This window comes from Delphinapterus leucas, chromosome 14 (genome assembly GCF_059928025.1).
Source record: "Delphinapterus leucas isolate spDelLeu-1000000601 "Yukka" chromosome 14, BTC_Dleu_Yukka2, whole genome shotgun sequence".
In the NCBI taxonomy this organism is placed as follows: domain Eukaryota; kingdom Metazoa; phylum Chordata; class Mammalia; order Artiodactyla; family Monodontidae; genus Delphinapterus; species Delphinapterus leucas.
The window spans coordinates 38276918-38299694 of record NC_143142.1 but is presented as its reverse complement, the minus strand read 5'-3'; the positions used below and the strand labels follow the sequence as shown (position 1 = coordinate 38299694).

The 22777-nt window shown below is 35.0% G+C and overlaps 1 protein-coding gene across 14 annotated transcripts in view; it reads left to right on the top strand.

Moving 5' to 3' along the window:
• ESCO1 (establishment of sister chromatid cohesion N-acetyltransferase 1) overlaps positions 1-22777 on the top strand; it is a 93395-nt gene that overhangs the window by 35293 nt on the left and 35325 nt on the right. For all 14 annotated transcript variants that reach the window (XR_016387598.1, XR_016387600.1, XR_016387599.1 and 11 more), the window contains 4 exons: positions 2381-2498; positions 4106-4166; positions 5092-5206; positions 7950-8081. Coding sequence is in view for 8 of the 14 variants with exons in the window: in XM_089894975.1 (XP_089751101.1) it covers positions 2381-2498; positions 4106-4166; positions 5092-5206; positions 7950-8081 (426 nt within the window). In the remaining 6 variants the exon portion in view is untranslated. The remainder of the gene's footprint in view (positions 1-2380; positions 2499-4105; positions 4167-5091; positions 5207-7949; positions 8082-22777) is intronic.

Below are 22777 nucleotides of genomic sequence, written 5' to 3'. Positions count from 1 at the left end.
TGGATTTATGCAACACCTCTATCTTGAGGAATGTTATGAAAAACAGTCCTATGAAACTTGTGTTAAAATTTTTATTTACGTACAAATTTACATGAGAAGTCTTGAGTTTCAAACGTTTAGAATACTAGAGAGACCAATATTATACTAGTGACTACCACCCAAATTTGACAAAAATTAACATTTTATTGACTTCAGGTTTTTTAAAATAAGAAAAGTACATTACAGATATAAAGACCATACTTCACTCTACTTTCCATTCACCTCTCTCCCCAGAGTTAAATAGGCTTCTAAAGTTGGTATGAATATTTTATGTTTTTATTTTTGATTTCACTGTGTATGTATATATATCTATTATAAAGAATACTTAACATTGTTTGTATTTTAAACGTTTACATAAATGCTAACATGGTTTGTATGTGTATATTCTATATATACATGTTTTTCAACTGATTTTGTGCAATCAGCACATTTGATATTTATTAATACATGGGTATTTTAATAGTTGTAAAGGAATATACCACAGTTTATTTATGTTTTCCTCTGTTAAAGCACTTTTAGGTTGTTTCCAACTTTTTCACTGATACCAACAATGTGATTACTATCACAGAGTGGTCAGGAGATGTGGTGGTGACCACATCATTTCAAGACATATTTGATTGCCTGCTGCATCCGAGACACTGTGCTAATAAGGCTACAGAAGATGATGTTTCCTGCCTTTAAGGAATTTACATTGTACTAGTCACTTAGAAATTTCTCTTCTTCCCATAAACGCTAAGATGTTTTAGTTCAGCCATCATAGTAGCTTTTGTTTAGTGAACACTGCCTCTTTGTTAGGCAGAGGAGAGCTTCATATAATTGTCACCACATTCTACAGCATGACTTCTGTTATTATCCATATATTACAGGTAAGGAGAGTGAAGCGTAGAGATTTAAGTGAGGCTTAGAGATCCATGTAAGTGATGGAGTCAGGCTTTGAACTGCGATTGGCTGGCTTCAGAATCTAGATTTATACTTGGGGAAATAGGAGAATGTAAGAAACAATCCTTAAATCATTTGAAAACTTTTTCTGTGGCTGCTTGTAATTTTGCTCTTTTTATTATATGGTGTCAGTCTCAGCAGTACTGAAAAATGATGATGGTTGATAAGGCTGAGCATATGATAGCCCTTCTCTGAAAATTTTGGCCTGAATTTAAATTATTTGGATTTTATGAATTTTAAAGCTCAATTATTTTATGATTTGTTTTTTAAACTAGTAATTTACTAACTTCCTAATGGAGATTAAGTAGTAACATGTAATTGTTCTTACTGTTTTTAATTTTTCTGCTTTTTAATGACAAATATAATGTTCATTTTTCAAAAATGTAATGTTCACAAATAATGTTACATGTTCTTTGTAACAATCACAATATAGATAGATACACACACATACATACACATAGAAAGTTAATTGTTCACCTCCTCATTTCCATTTCTTTGAGACAGCTAATGTTGATAGAGTTTCTAGTATTTTCCTTCGGTAGTTATTGAGTATCTGCTTTGACAGAGTCCTGATTTAGGGGCTCTTGGGAATACAAAGATAAATATAATAATAATAGTCTTTGCTCTTAAGAGTTATAGGAGATTAATAAAAAACAAATAACTAATTCAAAATAGGAAGTGATAAGGGCATGAAAGACAGAGATGAAGTAGATGGAAAATTTGGGGAAAGGGGATGGGAAAACTTGGAGGAGACTTCATGGGAGAGGTTAATATTTAAGTAATGACTTGAGTTTATACAGGGGGTAAGGTGTTCTAGATTAGCACTATCCAGTAGAAATATAATGTGAGCCACATAAATCGTTTAAAAATTTCCGGTAGCCACATTAAAAAAAAAAGAAATTAGTAAAATTAATAGATTTTATTTAACTTGTCATATAAAAATACTATTATTTCAATGTGTCATGAATTTTAAAAATTGAGGTGTTTTACTTTTTTGTACTAACACCTCAAAATCTGGTGTGTGATTTACATTTGTAATAAATCAGTCATACTAACCACATTTTAAGTGCTCAGTAGTGAGATGTTACAGTGGCTATTAATGGACAGTGAGGTTTAGGTAGATGAAACTCAGAAAAAGTATAGAGCCAGGCAAATATGAAATATATCTGTTGGAGAGGCAAATTTTTCGATCTAGTGTGAAGAGGAATAATAGAAGTTGATGCTGAGAAGGGTAGCTTGTAGGGAGATCATAAAGAGACTTTTAAGGCATATCTGTGTGAATTACTCCATATATTATCTTAAATTTTCTTAGTATAGTGCTAAAATTCACTGAAAGTATTGGGATAAGGCCCAAAGGTTGATATAAAAGCAAATATTAACGTTTTGAATTATATGTGCTTAGAATTGCAGCCTATGTTTGGAATCTAAGCTTGAAAACAATCCAGTGGAAAATACCACTACTACTGTTTCAACTCTGCTCAGTCAAGCAAAAATTGATACAGGGGAGAGTAAATTTCCAGGTAATACTTTGAAAATATTGTTTGGATTTCACAGTGGTCAGACATATTTTTGTCAGCATAACAGTAAACTATATCCACTATCAAATAAGCCTGTTAAATCCTTCTTTTAACCATTATGTTTTTCTGATGTGTGATTATCACCATTCTTTGAAGGGGGAGAATTGCTTCTGTTGATTGGCTTGTTTACAATACTTAAGATGATTCTTTGATTCCCTACCAAAAATTCTTTTGTTTTTCAGTCTTTTGTTTGTGGACTTACTTTCTGGAGAAGTGTTACTTAATGAATTGCTTAAATTAGTGGTAGCAGTTTATTTCTGAAGTATAAATGACTGTGCTTTACCACTTCAGGTTCTTATCTTTAACCCTTAATTACTCAGTTTTCCATCTTAGTAATTCTATCTTTGAATTAAGAATTGAATCAGTTGCTGCAGTTTGTCCACTTATACCATAAAAAGACTTTATTTTTGTAAACTTATGAAAATTTTGGGGGGAATTCCCTGGCGGCCCAGTGGTTAGGACTCGGCACTTTCATTGCTGGGATCCAAGTTCAACCCCTGGTCCGGGAACTAAGATCCCGCAAGCTGTGTGATGTGGCCAAAAAAAAAAAAAATTGGGCAAGTATTATTTGAACTCTTGGATGGGGATTAGTTCACCTTTATCAGATGAAGCACCAGGAAAAAACAGAAAAGAAATTCCTAATTTCTGTTGTTTCTCTCTGGTAAAGGAAAGATACACTTGGAGCAAAATATTGAGTTCAGATAATTGCTTCCATTGCATGTCATTTAACCTTTTCTCTTAGTGGGGGAAGGGGAAGTATACTATGAACACAAGAAATGCATTTATTCATTAGAAAATAAATTGATTATTGCATTATTTGATTAGTAATGTGATTAAAACTCCAGAGACTACAGGGGTTTTTTTGTTTGGGTTTGGTTTTTTATAAATTTATTTATTTATATTTTATTTTTGACTATGTTGAGTCTTCATTGCTGTGCGCAGACTTTCTGTAGTTGCAATGAGCAGGGGCTGCTTTTCTTTGCGGTGCTCGGGCTTCTCATTGCAGTGGCTTCTCTTGTTGTGGAGCACGGGTTCTAGGCTCACGGGCTTCAGTAGTTGCGGCTCACGGGCTCTAGAATGCAGGCTTAGTAGTTGTGGCGCACGTGCTTAGTTGCTCCATGGCATGTGGGGTCTTCCTAGACCAGAGATCGAACCCGTGTCCCCTGCATTGGCAGACAGATTCTTAACCACTGTGCCACCAGGGAAGTCCTACAGGGTTTTTTAAACATGTTTTCATTTATTTCCATTTAGCGATTGTATAATTATGCAAGCATTTAAACAGTTTCCTTTATTGTTCAGTGCTAGTAATTATTGGTGAAACTAGAGACAAACTTGATCTACCATTAGATCTCTTTGCAGCTCTGTAGAGCCTTTTTGCCTCTTCTCTGAAGAGTAATTTCTAGGAAGGGGCTCTAATTTTATCAAATGGTGTTTATTAAAAATAAAGCATTTAGTGCACTGAGGTTTTGTCTTTATTATAATTTTTAACCATTAGGTGGAGAGCTAATACAAAGGCTTAGTACATAACCCATCTTTTGATTAAATCACAGGTTCAGCTCCCAAACAGCACAATATACTCACTAACCAAACATCTAAGACCAGTGATAACAGGTAAGGTATTAGTTTAATATAAGTATAAATCTGAGAACTTAAGGATTTTATACCTGTAAGTTTTGAGTTTGGGGTTTTTTCCCCTGAAAGGTTGTGCTAGTAACCCTCAGTTTTTCACATAGAGGTGATACAAGTTCTCTTTTCATTTTAGTTTTTTCTATGTCTGTACATACTATTTTGTAGCTTTTATTTTTTTACTTAATGTGTTATGGGCATCTTTTCTACATTCCTTCCTCATTCTTTTAAATTCTGCAATAGATATCATTGTGTGAATATTCCGTTGTTTAACAATTCTCTACTTTATAGAAACTTTGGTTGTTTCTAGTTTATTCCTATTAGAAAAAAAAAGTCCTGCAATAAACACATATATCTTTGTCCACTTATGTGACTATATCTAGGATAAATTCATAGCTATAGGACTATAACCTGCATTGCCAAATTTCCCTGCAAATTGGTTGTGTCTTATACTCCCAGCAACAGTGTTTGAGAATGCTCCTTTTTCCCCAAAACCCCCATGATATGAGTATTAGCAGCATGTAAAAGTGTTTTCAGTAGCTTAAAAGCTTTTTGTTGTCTTTAATTTCAAAATTAAATTAGTATGATTTTTTAGCTTTAGCTCATTACTGAAAATAGTATTTAGGACAAACTGTAGTGACTCAAATTGCTAAAACTATGAAATGTAAAACTTACTCATACTATAGTTAGTGCTGCAGTTTTTTGTTTATTTGATGCAAGTTAGTTGTTTCTTTGGGTTTCCTTCCCTGTTTTGGTTTTTAAAAGGTTATTTTCCCCCCCTTGGAATTGATATTTGTCAGTGTTGTATAGAAAATAAGGTTTTTTTTTTCCTACCAGTGATTTGAAGTGATATGGATCTATAACATTTAATAGTTTTTGTTTGTTTGTTTGGTTGGTTGTTTTTTTAAAGGGAGATACCACCAAATCATTCTTGGCCTAAGTGTAATTCCCATTTGGAGATAACAATTCCAAAAGAATTGAAACTAAAAGAAGCAGAGAAAGCTGATGAAAAACAGTTGATCATAGTAAGTATACAACTTGACCTTTTTGGTGAAATGTTATAAACATCTTATTTATGCACATTGTCAAGGAATAAATTCATTTTTTACCTAAAGAACTTTTTGTCGCCATAAGTCTTAATTATGGAAATATTCTTGGTATTATGACAGCCACCCCCTCCAGTGATTCCATCCTGTAACAAATAATAAAAAATTCAAATTTCCATACTTCTAGTTTTATTTACAACAGATTGACACTTTATTTCACATTTGTTATTTCTTAAATGTGTCATTTGATCACTACCTTTTTTTAGTAGTTTAAATATTAAAATAACATGGAGTTTAATAAATAAGATGATTTTAAATTTCTGTATTTTAGTGTATGTTATAATTTTAAAACTACATTTTACAGGAAGATAAACCAATAGTTAATTTGAATTAGAAAATAAGTACAATTTGGTGGCAAGGTGGAAAAGAGGGAGATATTTTGATTAAAAATCTAATTTGAGTGAGCACAGTATATTAAAAAAAATGAAGAACCCAAAATAATAGGAACATTTAATGTAGTTCCAGTTAACATAATTAATAGGATTTTTTGGTACTAGATGATTATAACTTTAATATGGGAGAATAACTTTGTAAGAATTTTCTAGAAATTTTTGAGAAAGATTAGTGAGGGAAAAAGTTGTTTCATCGAATTTAATAATCTTTCTGTTGTCAAATCAGTATGATAGTGAAACAGGATTAGACAAGTAGAATCTAGAGCTGCCCTGTCCAATATGGTAGCCACATGTGACTGTTGAGCACTTGAAATGTTGCTTGTCACAACTGAGGTATGCTCTATATGTAAACATATGTACTGCATTTCAAAGATGAGTACAAAGATGCATGTAAAGTATCTCACTAATTTTTAAAAATATTTAATACATGTTGAAATTATAACATTTGGGATATGTTTTGTTAAATAATATATATTATTAAAATTAATTTTACCTGTTTGCTTTTGCAGTCTTTAATGTGGCTACTAGTAAATTTAAAATTACCTTTGTGGATCACATTTCTATTGGATAGTGCTGGTCAAGAGTTGATGGTGATGATGATGATGTTAATGATCATAATAGCAGCTAATATTTTTGAAGGCATTGTTCCATCTCCTCCACTTAATTAAGTTAAGCCTTATAAAAAAGTATGAGATAGGTACAACTATTATTTTCCATTTACCAGTGAGGAAACTAAGGCAGCTGCTTACTCATTACTGTGAAAACTGCCTTCTTGAAGAGATATTTGTATACCTGTATTCGTTATTCACAGTAGCCAAAAGGTGGAAGCAACTGAAGTGTCCATCAGTGGGGTGAATGGCTGAACAAAATGTGTTGTGTATGTATACAGTGGAATATTATTCAGCCTTTAAAAAGGAAGGTAATTCTGACATGTTATAATATGGTTGAACCTTGAGGACATTATCTAAGTGAAATAAGTCAGTCACAAAAAGACAAATACTGTATGATTCTACTTATATAAGGTACCTAGAATAGTCAAATTCATAGAGATGGAAAGTAGAATGGTGGTTTCCAGGAGCTGGGGGGGGGCGGTGTTGGGGAGCTGTTGTTTAATGGGTATAGAGTTTCAGTTTTTTGTTTTGTTTTTGTTTTTTTGGCCGCTCCTTGCGGCATGTGGGATCTTAGTTCCCTGACCAGGGATCGAACCTGTGCCCCCTGCAGTGGAAGTGTGGAGCCCTAACCACTGGACTGCCAGGGAAGTCCCTAGAGTTTCAGTTTTGCAAAATGAAAATAATTCTGTAGATTGGTTGCACAACAATGTGAGTGTACTAAATACTGCTGAACTGTACACTTAAAAATGGTTAAGATGGTAAATACTATGTCTTATATCTTAACCACAATTAAAAAAATTTTTTTTTAACTCCCTGAAATTTCAGGTAACATTTTGTCAATAGTTTGAATCTTTTAGAATGAACTTCCCTTTAGTTTTATACAATCTTTTATTTACCATTTGATTTCTCTCTGCTCTGTGACCCTAGCTGTAAGGCACTAGCATACAGTTATCTGAGATCCTTTTTTTTTCCTGTAATTAGTTGAAATTATACAGTTTTAGAGCAGGGAAAATAAAGGAATTATGCTTTTTTTAGTTAATATATTATTCTTAAAGTTAGATCATATTGCTGTAATTTTTCTTATTAAATAAGGACAAGAATAGAAAACCTTTTGTAAACAATTACTATTCTACAGCACAAGTATGAATTACTGGAGTACAGGTGATTATAATCAGACTTTCATACTTATTTGATATAAAGAAAATAGAAAATGTTTAATTTTACCTTTTCTCAAGAGTTTCTGGTGACATAAATACTCTTTTTAATATACCTAGAGCAAAACCAAAGATGTCTATGAAACATTATTTCTTCTAAACTTCAGCAGTATAATTATTCACAGATACAAAATACATACTAGTTCTTATTTATAAGGTATTTGCTGTTTGGGGCTTTAGAACTAAGATTGTAGTGTTAAAGATACTTCTCAGTTCCTTTCAGTTGTTATTAAATGCTGTGGAGTGAGTGACTACTAAAGTGGAAAACAGTTCTTAATAAAATTACATACAGATTTCAAAGATTAACATCTTAGTTTTTATAATCAACATTGACTGTTATTTTAAACACTTCTCACTCTATGTTCATGTTATAGCTTTAGAGGCTGATGTTCTGGAATTATTCTTTTGGGGGGGAAAAAACCTTCTGTTTGTTTTTTATAAATAGGATGCAGGACAAAAAAGATTTGGAGCGGTTTCCTGTAATGTTTGTGGCATGCTTTACACAGCTTCAAATCCAGAAGATGAAACACAGCATCTGCTCTTCCACAACCAGTTTATAAGTGCTGTAAAATATGTGGTAAGTGCAATTCATGACTTTTAAAATGCAGAATCAGATAATTAGAGATGAATTGCCAAATTTAAGTCATTGAAAATTTTTGTCTTTAGGAAATGGTAATATATACAAAGCCCTTGTAGTATATATACAGGCTTATTTTAAAACAGAGCCAAACATAAAACCCAGCAAATTTATTCTGGCTGGTGTATGTTGTGGGATTTTTGAATTTAAGTTATATTTTTAAAGTGTTATTGAACCTCTTCTAACAAGTAATGCTGTTCAACTTGAGTATTTAAAAAATTTCATTTGATTTTAATAATTATTAACTATTGATAAGCCTGCTTAATATTCAGTATAGCTTGGCACACTTTTTATTTGAGGGATTGATAGTGCTGTATATTATACCAAATAGACTGGGGATTTCCTTAACTTCTCTTTGCTAACGTGAGAGCTTTTCTTAATAAAATTAAAGAGAAAAATTCTTGATGGTTGAAACCTCAGAATTTGTAGTATACTTAAAAAAAAATCCCACAAAGTAAATAAGTTTTAGTATGTATTTTTTGATGTATGTGCGTTTGAGGCATAATGGGTATTATTTAATACTTGTTTTTGGAAGTAGCAAAATTTTAAATAATTTTGAACCATTTCAGATATCTTGTGAAAATAGTAATTTAATGTAATTGCTGTTTACCCATATCTGAAATGGAATTTATTTTATACATGTTACCTTCAGTACTGTACACTCACATTAATAAGACCTCCAGGATATCTGAACTGAGATCACCAATTCATTTCATGTAGGCACCAGATGTTGGATTATTTAAAGATCTTTATTGGCTTCAGTTAAATTTGTATCCTTACCTTTGGTTGAAGGATTTATATTCATGGTTTTATTTATCCAGTTACTTCTTCCCAAGATAAGTGGGGTTTTCTTTTTTTGGTTCCCTTCTGTGATGATCCTTTATATTCCTTATTTCATCTGCTTTTCCACACATACACCCTCCTACTGCTTAACTAAATAAAATATAAGGTGTGTGGACATAGAATATCTATAGCTAGATATTGATTTGTCACTTGAAATTTGTACTTTTCCAATTTGACTGTATTAATATCCTTAAAACTTCAAAAGAAAAATAGCTCTATCAGGCAGCTAAATTATAGAATACTTCTTTGGCAAAAATATTTGTTTATTTTACATACGTGAATCTGGTAGAAGTTAAAATGTGTTCTGCTCAAGTTACATTATCTGATTCTTGCAACCAGTTTCCTCAAATTATAAAAAGATTTGGTTTAAAAGACTTAATTCTTTATTTTAAAGGAAGTTCTTAATTTCTGACACAATCTGTAAAGAAATCAACCAGGAATTAATGTACTCTGCTCTTCCACAATACCAAAGGAAATTAGTTTATGGAACAAGGTGGAGTCATCACCTTCTCAACAAATTCTGGCTCTTGCAAAACTGTAAAGCAGTAGAGCAACTTAGGGAAGACTGATTCCTGCCCCACACCCCACCCCCACCCTCCTTGATGGGACAGAGCTATGGGTTATTTTATTTATTTTTTGAAATAAGCTCAAGAGAAGGAATCGAGTTTAGCAGTTGGCCATCCTTCACTAACATCAAAGTTAATGTTCTTATCTTTTGCTGTTTTCAAATGTGTAGGTATACATAGATTTTAAGGTAGAAACTCCTCCAGAACATTGTAGCATTCTTTTCTAGTGTATGGAGAGAGGATAAAAACACACCTATGTTAAAGATATTCTGCTGTGATCACAACCCTGGATTTTGGGTTGTGACATGAATCATTTATTGGGCACCTAATATTGTGCTTTTGCATTAAGTACCCTTAAGTGTTTGATGAAACATCTAAGTTTTTTAAATGCCAGTTCATCTGTTGTGTTTGATTCTTGGAGAGAAGCATATAGAAAAGAAGTCATTTCGTGCTCTGGCCTTTATTTATTTCAAATGGGCAGTGTTCAGCGATTGGAAATCAAGTTTCTTTCCACTTAGAATAAATTAGAATGAGTTATACTTTTTATATTTTAATCAAACATTCTTTAGAAAATAAGTAGTTTTTCCTTAGGGTAAAAAGTTTCCCTTTGACATGGTAATAATCTATGACAGGTAAAAATGGCTGAAGTCTTCTTTTCAAAAGGTTAAAATAGCATATAAATTATATAGCCATAGTAGCAATAGAAATCGATGCCACAGAGGCTACTTTTGGTTGACTACAATTTTTTCTTTTCCTTATCCTCTTTGGTTTGGGGTAGGGGAGAGAGTGATGGTGCTCTCTTTCTCTATTCCTTCATTGTACTCCATCTGCCTCATTGACACCATTTGGGGAAATGTATTTTATCTGACTTACTAGAAACTATTTAGGAAGGAGCCCCTTGAGGCCTCAGGGGGAGCCTGGATTCTGGTTTAGACCTAGGTTCATTTCAGTTTCCCTTCATGAGCTAAGATACTGTTTTCCTAAAGGTGTGAAGAGAAAGCAGGAAAAACTCCCCCAAGAGCATTGAGCCATGTTGCTAGGCAAGGAACCTATCCAGAACTCATCTGTATTTTGAGCTTTTAGTAATGCAGAAGAGGAATAATGTGTGGGTTCTTTGCAGAAAATCTCCTAACTTAATCTTTCTTACCTCTGTCTTTCCCTTATCTCCTTTGATTAACATTTGACTGAATGCTTTGTGGAGGACCTTACTCTCAGGGTATTTGATATACCCTTGCCTTCAAATTTAGGAACAAAGCCTGAAAGAAATGAAAAGTTAACAGTAGAAGATTTAAGTAACTATTAAAGCAATAAATCAATATTAACTATTTAAATTAAATTATAAATTAGCTTTGCAATTTAGAAGTGATAGTTACTTTGGTAGAGCAGTGATCAGAAGAGGGGTTTGTTTTCACCTCTTGATGACAAGAAAAGCTTCGAAGAAGGATTTGAGAGATCCCTGATTAGATGTACAGCTGCACTATCCAGTATGGTAGCACTAAACCACAGAAATGAAAAATGCTGTTCCTCAGTTACAGTAACCAGTGCTCAGTAGTCACATGTTGCTAGAGGCTACGTGTTAGTGTAGATGTAGAATATTTGTATTGTCACAGTGAATTCAGTTAGACAGTGCTGCTACAGAAAGCTGAGGCAGGGAAGCCATGATCCAGTAACCTTTAATTTCTTTTATGTGAAACTTGAATACATGTGAATTTACTTCTGCATACTTTTTCTATATTCCTTTTGAAGATAATTAGGACAAGGAGGAAACTGGGTGTGGAGCAGGAATAGGGATTTTTAAGTCTTGGGATTGGGAAAGGAATCGGAAGCAAAGCAGCCTTGGCTCTTAGAACTGTACTCCAGCATTCTTAGGGAATAGGGAGCCCAGGTATATTTGTAGGAGGAATTCAGAGAGCCGACTCAGAATTTGGTCTGAGTTTCATTGAGTTTCCCTGCTTAAAGGTTGAAAGTTAAGAAGTAGTTTCTTTAGAAATAGGTAGGAATTTGTTACATAAAAATTACCAAATGTCTTATTTCAAGCATCCAAGTTTTTTTTTTCTCTTCCCTGACCCACATTTTTAGTTTTTCTAACTTATTTTATCTTAAAGACTTAAAATATTGTGGTGTATAAATGTAGAATGGGAGCAGTCAGAAAGTAATTTTCCTTTGGGATGTGAAGGCCATATATTGGAGAACGAATACCTTTAGGATGAATGTTACATGCAACAAAATTTTACATTTTTAAAAAATAAATTTATTTATTTATTTATTTTTGGCTGCGTTGGGTCTTCGTTGCTGTGCGCGGGCTTTCTCTAGTTGTGGAGAGCGGGGGCTACTCTTCGTTGCGGTGCGTGGGCTTCTCATTGTGGTGGCTTCTCTTGTTGCGGAGCATGGGCTTTATGCACACGGGCTTCCATAGTTGTGGCATGTGGGCTCAGTAGTTGTGGCTCGTGGGCTCTAGAGCACAGGCTTAGTAGAAAGTGTTCACAAACTCTGGGGAGGGAAAATATATCTAGTGGCAAATAAAAACTTCAATCTGTTTTTCCTCTACTTTTCTCTATTCCAGAGATGGTACCGCCATTTACTCATATCCACAAGCTGAAAACTTCAGAACAGTCCTTCAGTTTTCTTTTTTATTGTCCTTCTAACTCAATCCATTAGTGAATTTCACCTTCAAAATAGATTCCAAATACTCCCACTTTTGTCATGTCTACTGCTCCTGCTCTAAACCAAGCTGGCAGCATTTTTTGCCTGGACCACTTGTGTAATGCTTCCCTAACTGGTCTCCCATCTTCCATTTTTGTTTCCCTGCAGTCTTTCTGCATGTTGTCCATAGCAGTCTTTTAAAAACTTGAATCAGATTATGTCCTTCCTTTCTTTAAAATTTTCCAGTGAATTCACATCACACATAGAATAAAATTCAGAGTACTTAACTGTGACATCAAGGCCCCGCACACTCCCCCTTCTCTAATCTCATCTCCTTACACTCTTCCCCTTATTTGCTGTACTCCGGTCATGCAGATCTTCCTTCTGTTCTTAAACCACTTCAACCACATTCCATTCTTAGTGTATTTGTACTTATATTACTTTTTCTTGGAGTGTTTCTCTCAGGTCTTCACATACTGGCTCTCTTCATTCTGGTCTTAAAGACACCCTCCCTGACCACCCAGTACAAAATAGCTCCCCTTGTCCCTCTTCTGTCTGTATAACTTATCACACTCTGAAAGTTTGTTATGTGTATTCCCCACTGGAGTAGAAGCTGTGTCGAAGCAGAGTCCTTGGTAGTCTGTTTATCATGCTGAAGAGCACCTGCCAATGCGTAGTAGGGGCTCAACAAATGCATTGAATTAAAGAACAGATTTTGATTTGAAGCCACAGAACAAGAGTGGTGAGTCTCAGTTTTCTCATTTAAAAATGAGATTAAGGGCTTCCCTGGTGGCGCAGTGGTTGAGAGTCTGCCTGCTGACGCAGGGGACACGGGTTCGTGCTCCGGTCCGGGAAGATCCCACATGACGCAGAGCGGCTGGGCCCGTGAGCCATGGCCACTGAGCCTGCGCGTCTGGAGCCTGTGCTCCGCAACGGGAGAGGCCACAGCAGTGAGAGGCCTGCGTACCGCAAAAATAAATAAATAAATAAATAATTTTAAAAATGAGATTAAACCAGATTTCTCTGGACTTTGGCAACTCTGATATTTGTTGATATTAAATCATTGGGAATTAATAGTATAAATATCTTTGGGGGACATGGAACATATTGTAAGTTAGACAGAATAGTAACATACTTCAAAATATGTAAAGCAGCCCAAATTGAATTCATTGTGGCAGTTAGAGGTTTATTAACTAGGTTTGCATATTGAATTACATATCTGACTGAATTTAGGTGCTAAAATCGTTTGTTCTTTGTTTAGAAAAATAGTCAAAGTAATTTAACTTTTTTTTTTTTGGTAAGATATAAGAGGTCATTATAGATTATTTTGTACCAGTGGTTTTTCTTCAGTTGTATTTAATTTTAATTTTCTGTAAGATAAATTTTTCTTTATATATAAAAATAATGCTTCTAATCCTTCTATCACAGGAATTAAATTTTGAGAGTTTTAGTTTCCCTCCTGAAATTCTTCTTTCACATAGTTTGTCTTGTCCTTTAAAATCTTTAGCATACGTGTAATAGCAATTTTAAAGTTCTTTTCTGCTAATTCAAACATTTGGGTCACACTGGGCCTGTTTCTGTTGACTTTTCCCCTCTTGATCTTGGATCATAATTTCCTATTTCTGTCCATGGTCTTACTTTGTTTTTAATAGACTTTATTTTTATAGAGTAGTTTAAGATTATAGGGAAATTGAGCTTACGGTAGAGAGAGTTCCTGTATAGTCCTGCCTGTACATATGCTTGACATTCCACACCAGAGTGGTATATTTGTTGCAGTTGATGAGCCTACATTGACAAATTATCACCCAAAGTACGTAGTATATATTAGGGTTCACTCTTGGTGTTGTACATTTCATGGGTTTAAAAGATACATAATGACATGTATCCAGTAATGTCATACAGAATAGTTTTTCTGTTCTCCCCTGCTTCATCCTTGCCTAACCCCGGCCCCAGCCCCTGGCAACCACTGATCTTTTTAACTGTTTCCAAAGTTTGGCCTTTTCCAGAATGGTATGTAATTGGAATCATACAGTATGTAGCCTTTTCACATTGACTTCTTTCACTTAGTATTATGCATTGAAAGTTACTCTGTATCTTTTCATGATAGCTCATTTCTTTTTAGTGATGAATAATATTTTATTGTCCTGATGTATCATAATTTATTTACCTGTTCACCTACTGAAGAACATCTTGGTTGTTTCCACATTTCGGCAATTGTGAATAAAGCTGCTATAAATGTCCATGTGCAGGTTTTTGTGTGGACATAACATTTTCAACTCGTTTTTGTAAATACTAAGGAGTGCAAATGCTGGGTCGTGTGGTAGGAGTGTGTCTAGTTTTGTAAGAACTGCCAAACTGTTTTCCAAAGTGGCTGTACCATTTTGCTTTCCCACCAGCAATGAATGAGATTTTCTGTTGCTCCACATTCTTGCCAAAATTTGATGTTGTCAGTGTTCTGGGTTTTAGCCATCCTAATGGTTGTGTATTGGATCTTACTGTTGTTTTAATTTGCATTTCCATAGTGACAGAATAGGGAGCATCTTTTCATATGCTTATTTGCCATCTGTATATCTTCTTTGGTGAGGCATCTGTCCAGGTCTTTGGCCCTTTTTTTTTTTCCTATTTATTTATTTATTTATTTATTTTTGGCTGCATTGGTCTTTGTTCCTGCACGCGGGCTTTCTCTAGTTTTGGTGAGTGGGGGCTACTCTTAGTTGAGGTGTGCGGGCTTCTCATTGCTGTGGCTTCTCTTGCTATGGAGCACGGGCTCTAGGCGCACGGGCTTCAGCAGTTGTGACATGCAGGCTTCAGTAGTTGTGGCTCACAGGCTCTAGAGCACAGGCTCAGTAGCTGTGGCGCACGGGCTTAGTTGCTCCGCGACATGTGGGATCTTCCCGGACCAGGTCTCAAACCCGTGTCCCCTGCATTGGCAGGCAGATTCTTAACCACTGCGCCACCAGGGATGTCCCTGGCCCATTTTTTAACAGGTTGTTTGATTTCTTATAGTCGAGTTTTAAGAATTCCTTGTATATTTTGGATAACAGCCCTTTATGAGCTAGGTCATTGTAAATATTGATATCTCCCAGTCTGAGGTTTGTCTTCTCATCCTCTGGACAGTGTCTTTTGCAGAACAGAAGTTTTTAATTTTAAGTTTAATGAAGTCCATCTTATCAGTTCTTTCTTTCATGGATTGTGCTTTTGGTGTTGTATCTAAAGAATTATTGCCATACCTAAGGTCATCTGGATTTTTCCCTTTGTTATCTCCTAGGAGTTTTCATAGTTTTGCATTTTACATTTACATCTAAGGTCCATTTTGAGTTAATTTTCATGAAGGGTGTAAGGTCTGTATCTAAATCCTTTTTTTTTTTGCACGTGGACATATAGTAGTAGTTCCAGCACCATTTGTTGAAAAGACCATCTTTTCTCCATTGTATTGCTATTGCTTTTTACGAAAGATCAGTTGACTATATGTGGGTCTATTTCTGGGCTTTCTATTCTGTTTCATTGTCTCTTTGTTTCTTCTTTCACCAGTGTCACACTGGCTTGATGATTGTAGCTTTACAGTAAGTCTTGGTGTCCAATAGTGTTAGTTCTCTGACTCTGTTCATTTTCAATATTGTGTTAGCTATTCTGACTTTTTTGCCTCTCCATATAAACTTTAGAATCAGTTTGTCAATATCCACAAAATAGCTTGCTGGGATTTTGATTAGGATTGCATTGACTCTATAGATCAAGTTGGGAAGAACTGACCTGTTGACAATATTAAATCTTCCTGTCTTGCCTTGTAAGTTTTTCTTGGACATTGTGTATAAAAGAACACTAGCAAAAAAAAAAAAAAAAGAACACTAGCAACTGAAGTAGATAATCAGATAATTCCCTTCCCTACCCCCGCCCCCCCGCCCCCTAGCCAAAGCTTTCCTTTCTTTCTGTCTGGCAACTACATTAAGGGACTGATCTCTTAGATTTCATTAGGAGTTGAGTTGGGTTGAAATTTTAGTTATTCTATCCATTTGGATTTTTAATGTCTTAAGGTTGGGATCAGGTGCCTCTCTCCAGCAGAGGTTGAGGATCTAAACTCCACAGTACACAAATCTCTCTATACCTCCTAGCCCCACTCAGCAGATGTCCCATGGGAGAGAGTTGGTGGAGAATTACCTCTGTGTTTCGCGCTCCTCCAGATTTCAGACTTCCATGCCAGCTCACTTATGACCGTTAAGAATTTGACTGATTTTTCCCTGTCCCAGTAGTAGACTTTTCTTGTCCTCTGCCTGTGGCAATCCTGCTCCTCTAAGACACTGATTGGTCAATGTCTTAGGGATAAAAATGGCTGCTGGTCTCTGCTCACCTAGGTAGGGCGGGTTCATCTCTGGAAATCAGTCCACAGCTCTGCATTGCCTTAAAAAAAAAAAATGCTTTTTAGTTTATTGGGTGTTTTCTTATTACAACAGAACCAGTGACCTTTTTATGACCTTCTTTATCTTAACTGGGAGTGGAACTCCCAAAGATATACATTTAGAGAGCATTTTTCAGTAATGGATTTGGGACTTGGGATGGAGTGGAGTTTGGGCCATGAATTTTTTAAAATCATGAGTGAAACTGAATAGGTCAGTAGATTTGCTCACTAAGCCCAGATGACCTTGAGATGAGACTGACATCAAATGAAATATTTCTTATATACTGGGAGATTATTGCTACAAGTTGAAAAGTGCTTAATTGATGAATCCTAATAAAGGGATGTTTTGGATTTCTTAGTATTTGAGAATGACAGAGAAAACAATCTCATAATTCTTCATATGACTTTTAGTTAGGTCTGACCCGAGTATACCTTAAGAGAAATATTATTCCTATAGTAATAGATTTGATGATGTAATTACAGAAGTTTTCTTAACTGGCACAATTGGGAAAATTGGGTCAGTTAATCAAAAAAGTTGATTCAAGTGGAGATCTGTAGTATCAGAATACCCAACCAATAGTAGCTTAAATCATAAGGATACATGTTTTCTTAAGAAGAAGTGTGGAGATACATAGTCTTGGGGTTGTTCCATTCAGCAGTTCAACAATCAAAAAAATGTTTTTTAAAAATACCCAACATGAACACTGGGTATTTCTCCTTCAGTGCCCTTCTCTCCTTAGTGTGTTGACTTTTTAGCTTCATAGCTGTAACTTCATGGTCCATAAAGTAAACTCCTATAGTCCAGATACCATGTTCAGATTTAAAGCAGGAATGTTGGTTGGAGTGGGTATTCTTTCAAAAAGAGTCCCTCAAGTGGTTTTTTCATTTTATCAGTGAAGAACAGCAATTTTCCAGAAGCTCTTGCAAAGTTCCCTATGTCTCATTCACCAGAACTAGGCCTGGTAGCTAGCTACCCTTTAGCTGCAAGAGAGCTGGGAATGTAAGAATCTGTCAAAAAGAAGTAAGAGAATATGATTTATTGTGCCAGTGTTTCTCAAGGTAGGGGAATGGGGTGTTTATTACATAACTTCTGTTAGGTAGCATCTGGAAATATGTGGAGAATATTGACATTTGGTGGGCAGGGTTTAGGGGTACTGAACTTTTTGCAATGCATGTGACACTTCCAAAGAAGGTAGAATGTCTAGCCTAAAGTGCCAGCAACAGCCCTGTTGAGAAACACTGGACTATTTGGAATTTATTGTTGAAAATACACATATTACTGCCCCAAACAAAATGGTCAAAAAAAGAATGGGAAAGAATGGCTTGGGATGGGCAAAGAACAATGTCTTCTATAGGGTCATTACATAGTTTAAACATTTTATTATAATTTGAAGCCTGTCAATGTATGTTAAATGTAATTGACGGGGGGAAGCTGTTTCTTTGAGTATGGATCCTCTAATTAGTTTAGCTTTGTTTTTTTCCTCATATAAATCACACCCATAGCCATCCTTTATGATGTACTTTTAAAAATATAGAGGAAGAACTTAAATATTGCAGAGCGACCTGAGAATCTGGGTATAGAATTTTTCTTGTTGCATTTATGATTTTTAAAAGAGACTTGGCCTATTTGCTTTTTTCCAGAGTGTCCTGCCTAACTTTCATTAAAACAACTATTTTTGCACTCTCGTTTTTCAAAGAGGAGATGCAGACCCAAATACCTGTGCTTTTTTTTTTTAATAAATAAGTTTATTCATTTATTTTTGGCTGCCTTGGGTCTTCATTGCTGCGTGCGGGTTTTTTTTCTAGTTGCGGCGAACGGGGGCTGCTCTCCATTGTGGTCCGCAGGCTTCTCATTGTGGTGGCTTCTCTTGTTGCAGAGCATGGGCTGTAGGCGCACGTGCTTCAGTAGTTGTGGCACACGGGCTTAGTTGCTCCGCGGCTTGTGGGATCTTCCCGGACCAGGGCTCAAACCTGTGTCCCCTTCGTTGGCAGGCATATTCTTAACCACTGCGCCACCAGGGAAGTCCCTGCACTATAATTTTGTCAGTTTATTTGATTGCATTTTATAGTTAAAATAATAAATTGGCATAAACAAGTTTAGGAACAAACAAATGACTCTTGGTAATCACGTCACTTAGTTTTGGAATTCCAAAGTAGTTGTTTACTGGTTGACAGTCAGTGTGCCCCAGGCATCAGCTTCTGTTACCCAGGGAAAACTAAGCATTGGTTAGTCCAGCAAGTTAGTCCAGAAGGTTACTGCCATGTATTAAAAATACCTAATTAGCTGAGCTCTAGACTTTTCTCCTGAATTATAAATTGGGTGACTTTAATAAATACCAGACTTCGTCACTTCTCTTTCTTTTAGATTTTTGTTTTTCTTGATCAGAAGCTATTAAAACTCCAAGTAGTTTTAAGATTCTACCATTTTACCCATGAAAATGTTTTGCTGTTCAGAACATATTAAGCACCTCTCATAAAAACCTATTTCTTAGAACTTAGATTTTTCTCAGGAAGTGGTGAAAACTATAATTTAAAAAAACATATATACACATGACAGGGATGTTAGAGAAATGGAAAATAACTGTTGAAAACAGATATTGCTCTGTAAATCATTGAGTTCCTTCCAAAGTAATTTTAAAAATTGTATTTCAGAATCAGATGGTCCTTAGTTATGAAAAGGCATTATTGAAAAAATTTTCTTATATACCATTATTGTATTACTTGCAAGAAAGAATATTTAAATACTTCTCTTTTAACATGTGCTTTTAAGGGCATTTGTTCTTCAAACCTCCATTGTGGAGAAAATTTTCCTTTCACATTTTTTTCCTAGAAAAGATTTTAATTTAGGTGAATTAAAGGGTGGCCTTCAAAGTTTTTATTCTTCAACTCATCTTTTAAAAGAAAATTTATAAAAGCAGTATGTGTACCTAGAAATGGAAATTTCCAGAATTGTAAGGTATAAAATGAAAAAAAAAAAGCCTCCTTTTTCCCTACCCTGTTTCCAGTCTCATTCTCCACTGGTTAAGCACTTTTGTCTTTTTCAGTGTTTCCAACATTGTATATATAGCTTATATGTATATATATATATATCTCAAGCTGTATATAAATGTGTTTTAGTAAAATCTTCTTTTCCCAGTTTTTACTAGCTATATTTTGATGTTTAGTTTTGTTGATTGCCTTTAATTTTAATATTTATAAATGATATTTGACTCCTTGGTGACTGCATTCTCCCCCTCTTTACCTTCCACATTCTGTCAGCTATAACTAAGTTTTGTAATTGTTCAGTAAGTATTATTTAATTCACTGTAACTTAGTGAAGTAGTTTTCATTCCTCTTTTATGGGTTACAAAACTAAGACAGAGAGGTTAAGTTCTTGATTTTATGAATAGGCTTTAGTCCTTCAGGCACACTCCAGCGTTTCAAAAATATTTATTGGTTACTTAATTTTCAGTGCTGTGACTTGGGCTATAGTGTGTGTCAAACAAAGTCTTAGTCGTTTTGGAGCTTATGGTCTATATTTATAGTAAGTCTCGTTGTAGGCCTCAGCAGTCTAGACATCCCAAAACTCCAGATCCCTGTAGCTTAATCCCTGGATCAAAGAAAATTGGTCGTGGGATACAGGATACAGGATTTATCAAAACAAATAGTTTTACTGGAGGAGTAGAAGCTTTTAGGGGTTCTAGCTTCTGTTCAGTTCAAATATTGCAGAGAATGAGAAAAGTACACTGGAGGAGATCCTGCTATCATAGCATACCTACGAAATGAAAAGTCTATAAAACATCTGTAGAATTGAGTCAGATTTTTCTAAAACAAAACAAATTCTTGTGTATATTCTTTGATTTCTGACTCACTTAATGAATCAAAAAACCCCACTGTGTCATGGGACTTTCGTTTTTCTGAATACCTTCTTTAAAACTGAAAAATTAAACAGGTTGGCTAGCTTTTAGTGGTTAAGTCATTTAAAATGGGAAACGATGAATCTTGAAATACTCTAGTAGTAATAAATACAGCTAACGGATTTGAAGGTTAACTTCACATAGCATTGTGCTTAATTTTGCTTTAATAGACTGATTATATCATTCATGCCTGGTTGACTGAACACAAATCAACATATAAGATATCTTCATGTTTTTTAATTCCCAGAGGAATTTTTTTGGGGTAAATAAATTGATACAAATTAATTTATTTTACATTTAGGAGGGAAAAGAAATGACATTAGTTAAGGTCTTTCTGTGTACCAGGGACTCCTCTAAGCATTTTACCCATATTAAACAACTCTTAGTTCTTTTAGCAGATCACTAAGTAGTTACAATTAATTCATAAATGAGGAAACAGCAGAAAGAAGGATATGTATTTTGCCTGAAATCACACAGCCAGTGAGTGACGTAGTTGGCTCTAGGGTCCATGAGTAATAGACTAGGTTCTTATTATTTTATTTGAATTTCAACAAAATATATTGTGTGTACAATAAATTTAGCTCAGAAATAATTGACCCCATCTTCAGTGCTTGTCCTGACTCACAGCTCCCAAAACCTTTGGAATTTCCTAAGTGATGGGAGAAAGTGTCTTTTGTTACTTTAATGAGATGACCTTTGGAGCTCGCCCAAGGACGGGGGCTGTTTGCCAGTGGAGCCGACTACAGAGGGTTGGAACCGACTACAGAGGGTTGGAACTTTCAGTTCTCACACCCTGATCCTGGGGAGGGGAGAGGGGCTGGAGATTGAGTTCTGTTACCAGTGGCCAATGATTTGATCAATTCTGCCTCTGTAGTGAAGCCTCCAAAAAACCCAGAAGGACAGGGTTCAGAGAGCTTTTGGGTTGGTGAACACATGGAGATTCGGGGAAGGGGGTGTGCCTGGAGAGGGCATGGAAACACATCTTTATCATTATTGTTGTTAATACAAGATTATTTTTGCAAAGTATCCAAACATGAATTAAAACCAGCTGCTTGCGGGTAGTTAAAGTATATTAATACTTTTATTATAACATTTTATTAAAGTAGAAAAAACAGGAAATACAGATAAACTAAAAGGAAAAAAATTAAATCACTCAGATAACCTCTGTTTATATTTTGGTGTATGTCCTTGCTGACTTTTAAAATATAAGTACATATTTACTTTTAAAATTCATTTCAACAAAATATTTTTCTATATTTCAAGAGTCTATAATTTGTTTCTCTTATGCAGTTTTTCTGCAGTTTTTTATGCTTTCTGCCTTGGGTACTGTCCAAAAGAGCATGTGACCGAATTTTGAATGAGCTAATTTTAATTTACTTTTGTTTCTGAAGACTTAAAATTTTTTTTAAAAAGAGATGGTATTTAGAATATATCTATTTCAACATATAAAAAGTGTTAGACTTGCTGTCGAACTAAAAATGTCTGTTTTTCAAATTCCTTTAGTAATTTTAAGTAAAATTTTAATTGAAATACAACATGTAAAGAAAGGTACCCAAATAATGAGTGCTCAGCTTAATGGTGCAGTTTTGCAAAGTGAACACCCACATGACAAGAAACACCACTAGCATCTCAGAAGCCGCTCTGTGCCCCCACTGCAGTCAGTGCTTTTCCCAGCCTCAGGTCTAACCACTCTGCTGACTGGATTCATTTGACATTCATTTTTCACGTTTGAGTAAATGGTATTTGAGCAAGCCTTGGGCCTTGGGCACAGTTTTGACAATGGGTGATTTGAACTTTCCAAAATAGTCTACCCCATCTCGCCCCACATCCCCACCACCAAACAGCGAGTCCCCAGGTACTCATCACTTAGCTTTAACAAGTCACAATTCATGGGAAATCTTCTTGCATCCACCCCTCCTAATTACTTTAAAGTGAAACCCAGGTGTCACATTATCATTTTAGTGGATATTTTTAAATATGTATTTTCAAAAGATGAAAAGATTGCTCTTTTTTTTTTTTTTTTTTTTACCGTAAACAGGATTTAAAGAGTATAACCACACCTTTAAAATTTAATTCCTTAATATCAGATATTCCCTCAGGGTTCAGAGTCTCCCCAAATATCTCGTAATTTTCTATACTGTTTGAATTAAGGTCCATATGTTGCATTGGTTGGTATGTCTCTTAAATCTCTTAATCTAAAGGTTCTCCCTCTAGGTCTTTTTTTTTTTTCCTTGCCATATTTGTTGATAATTTTTTTGAAAAGCTGGTTACTGGTTTTATTTTTCAGGGTATTCT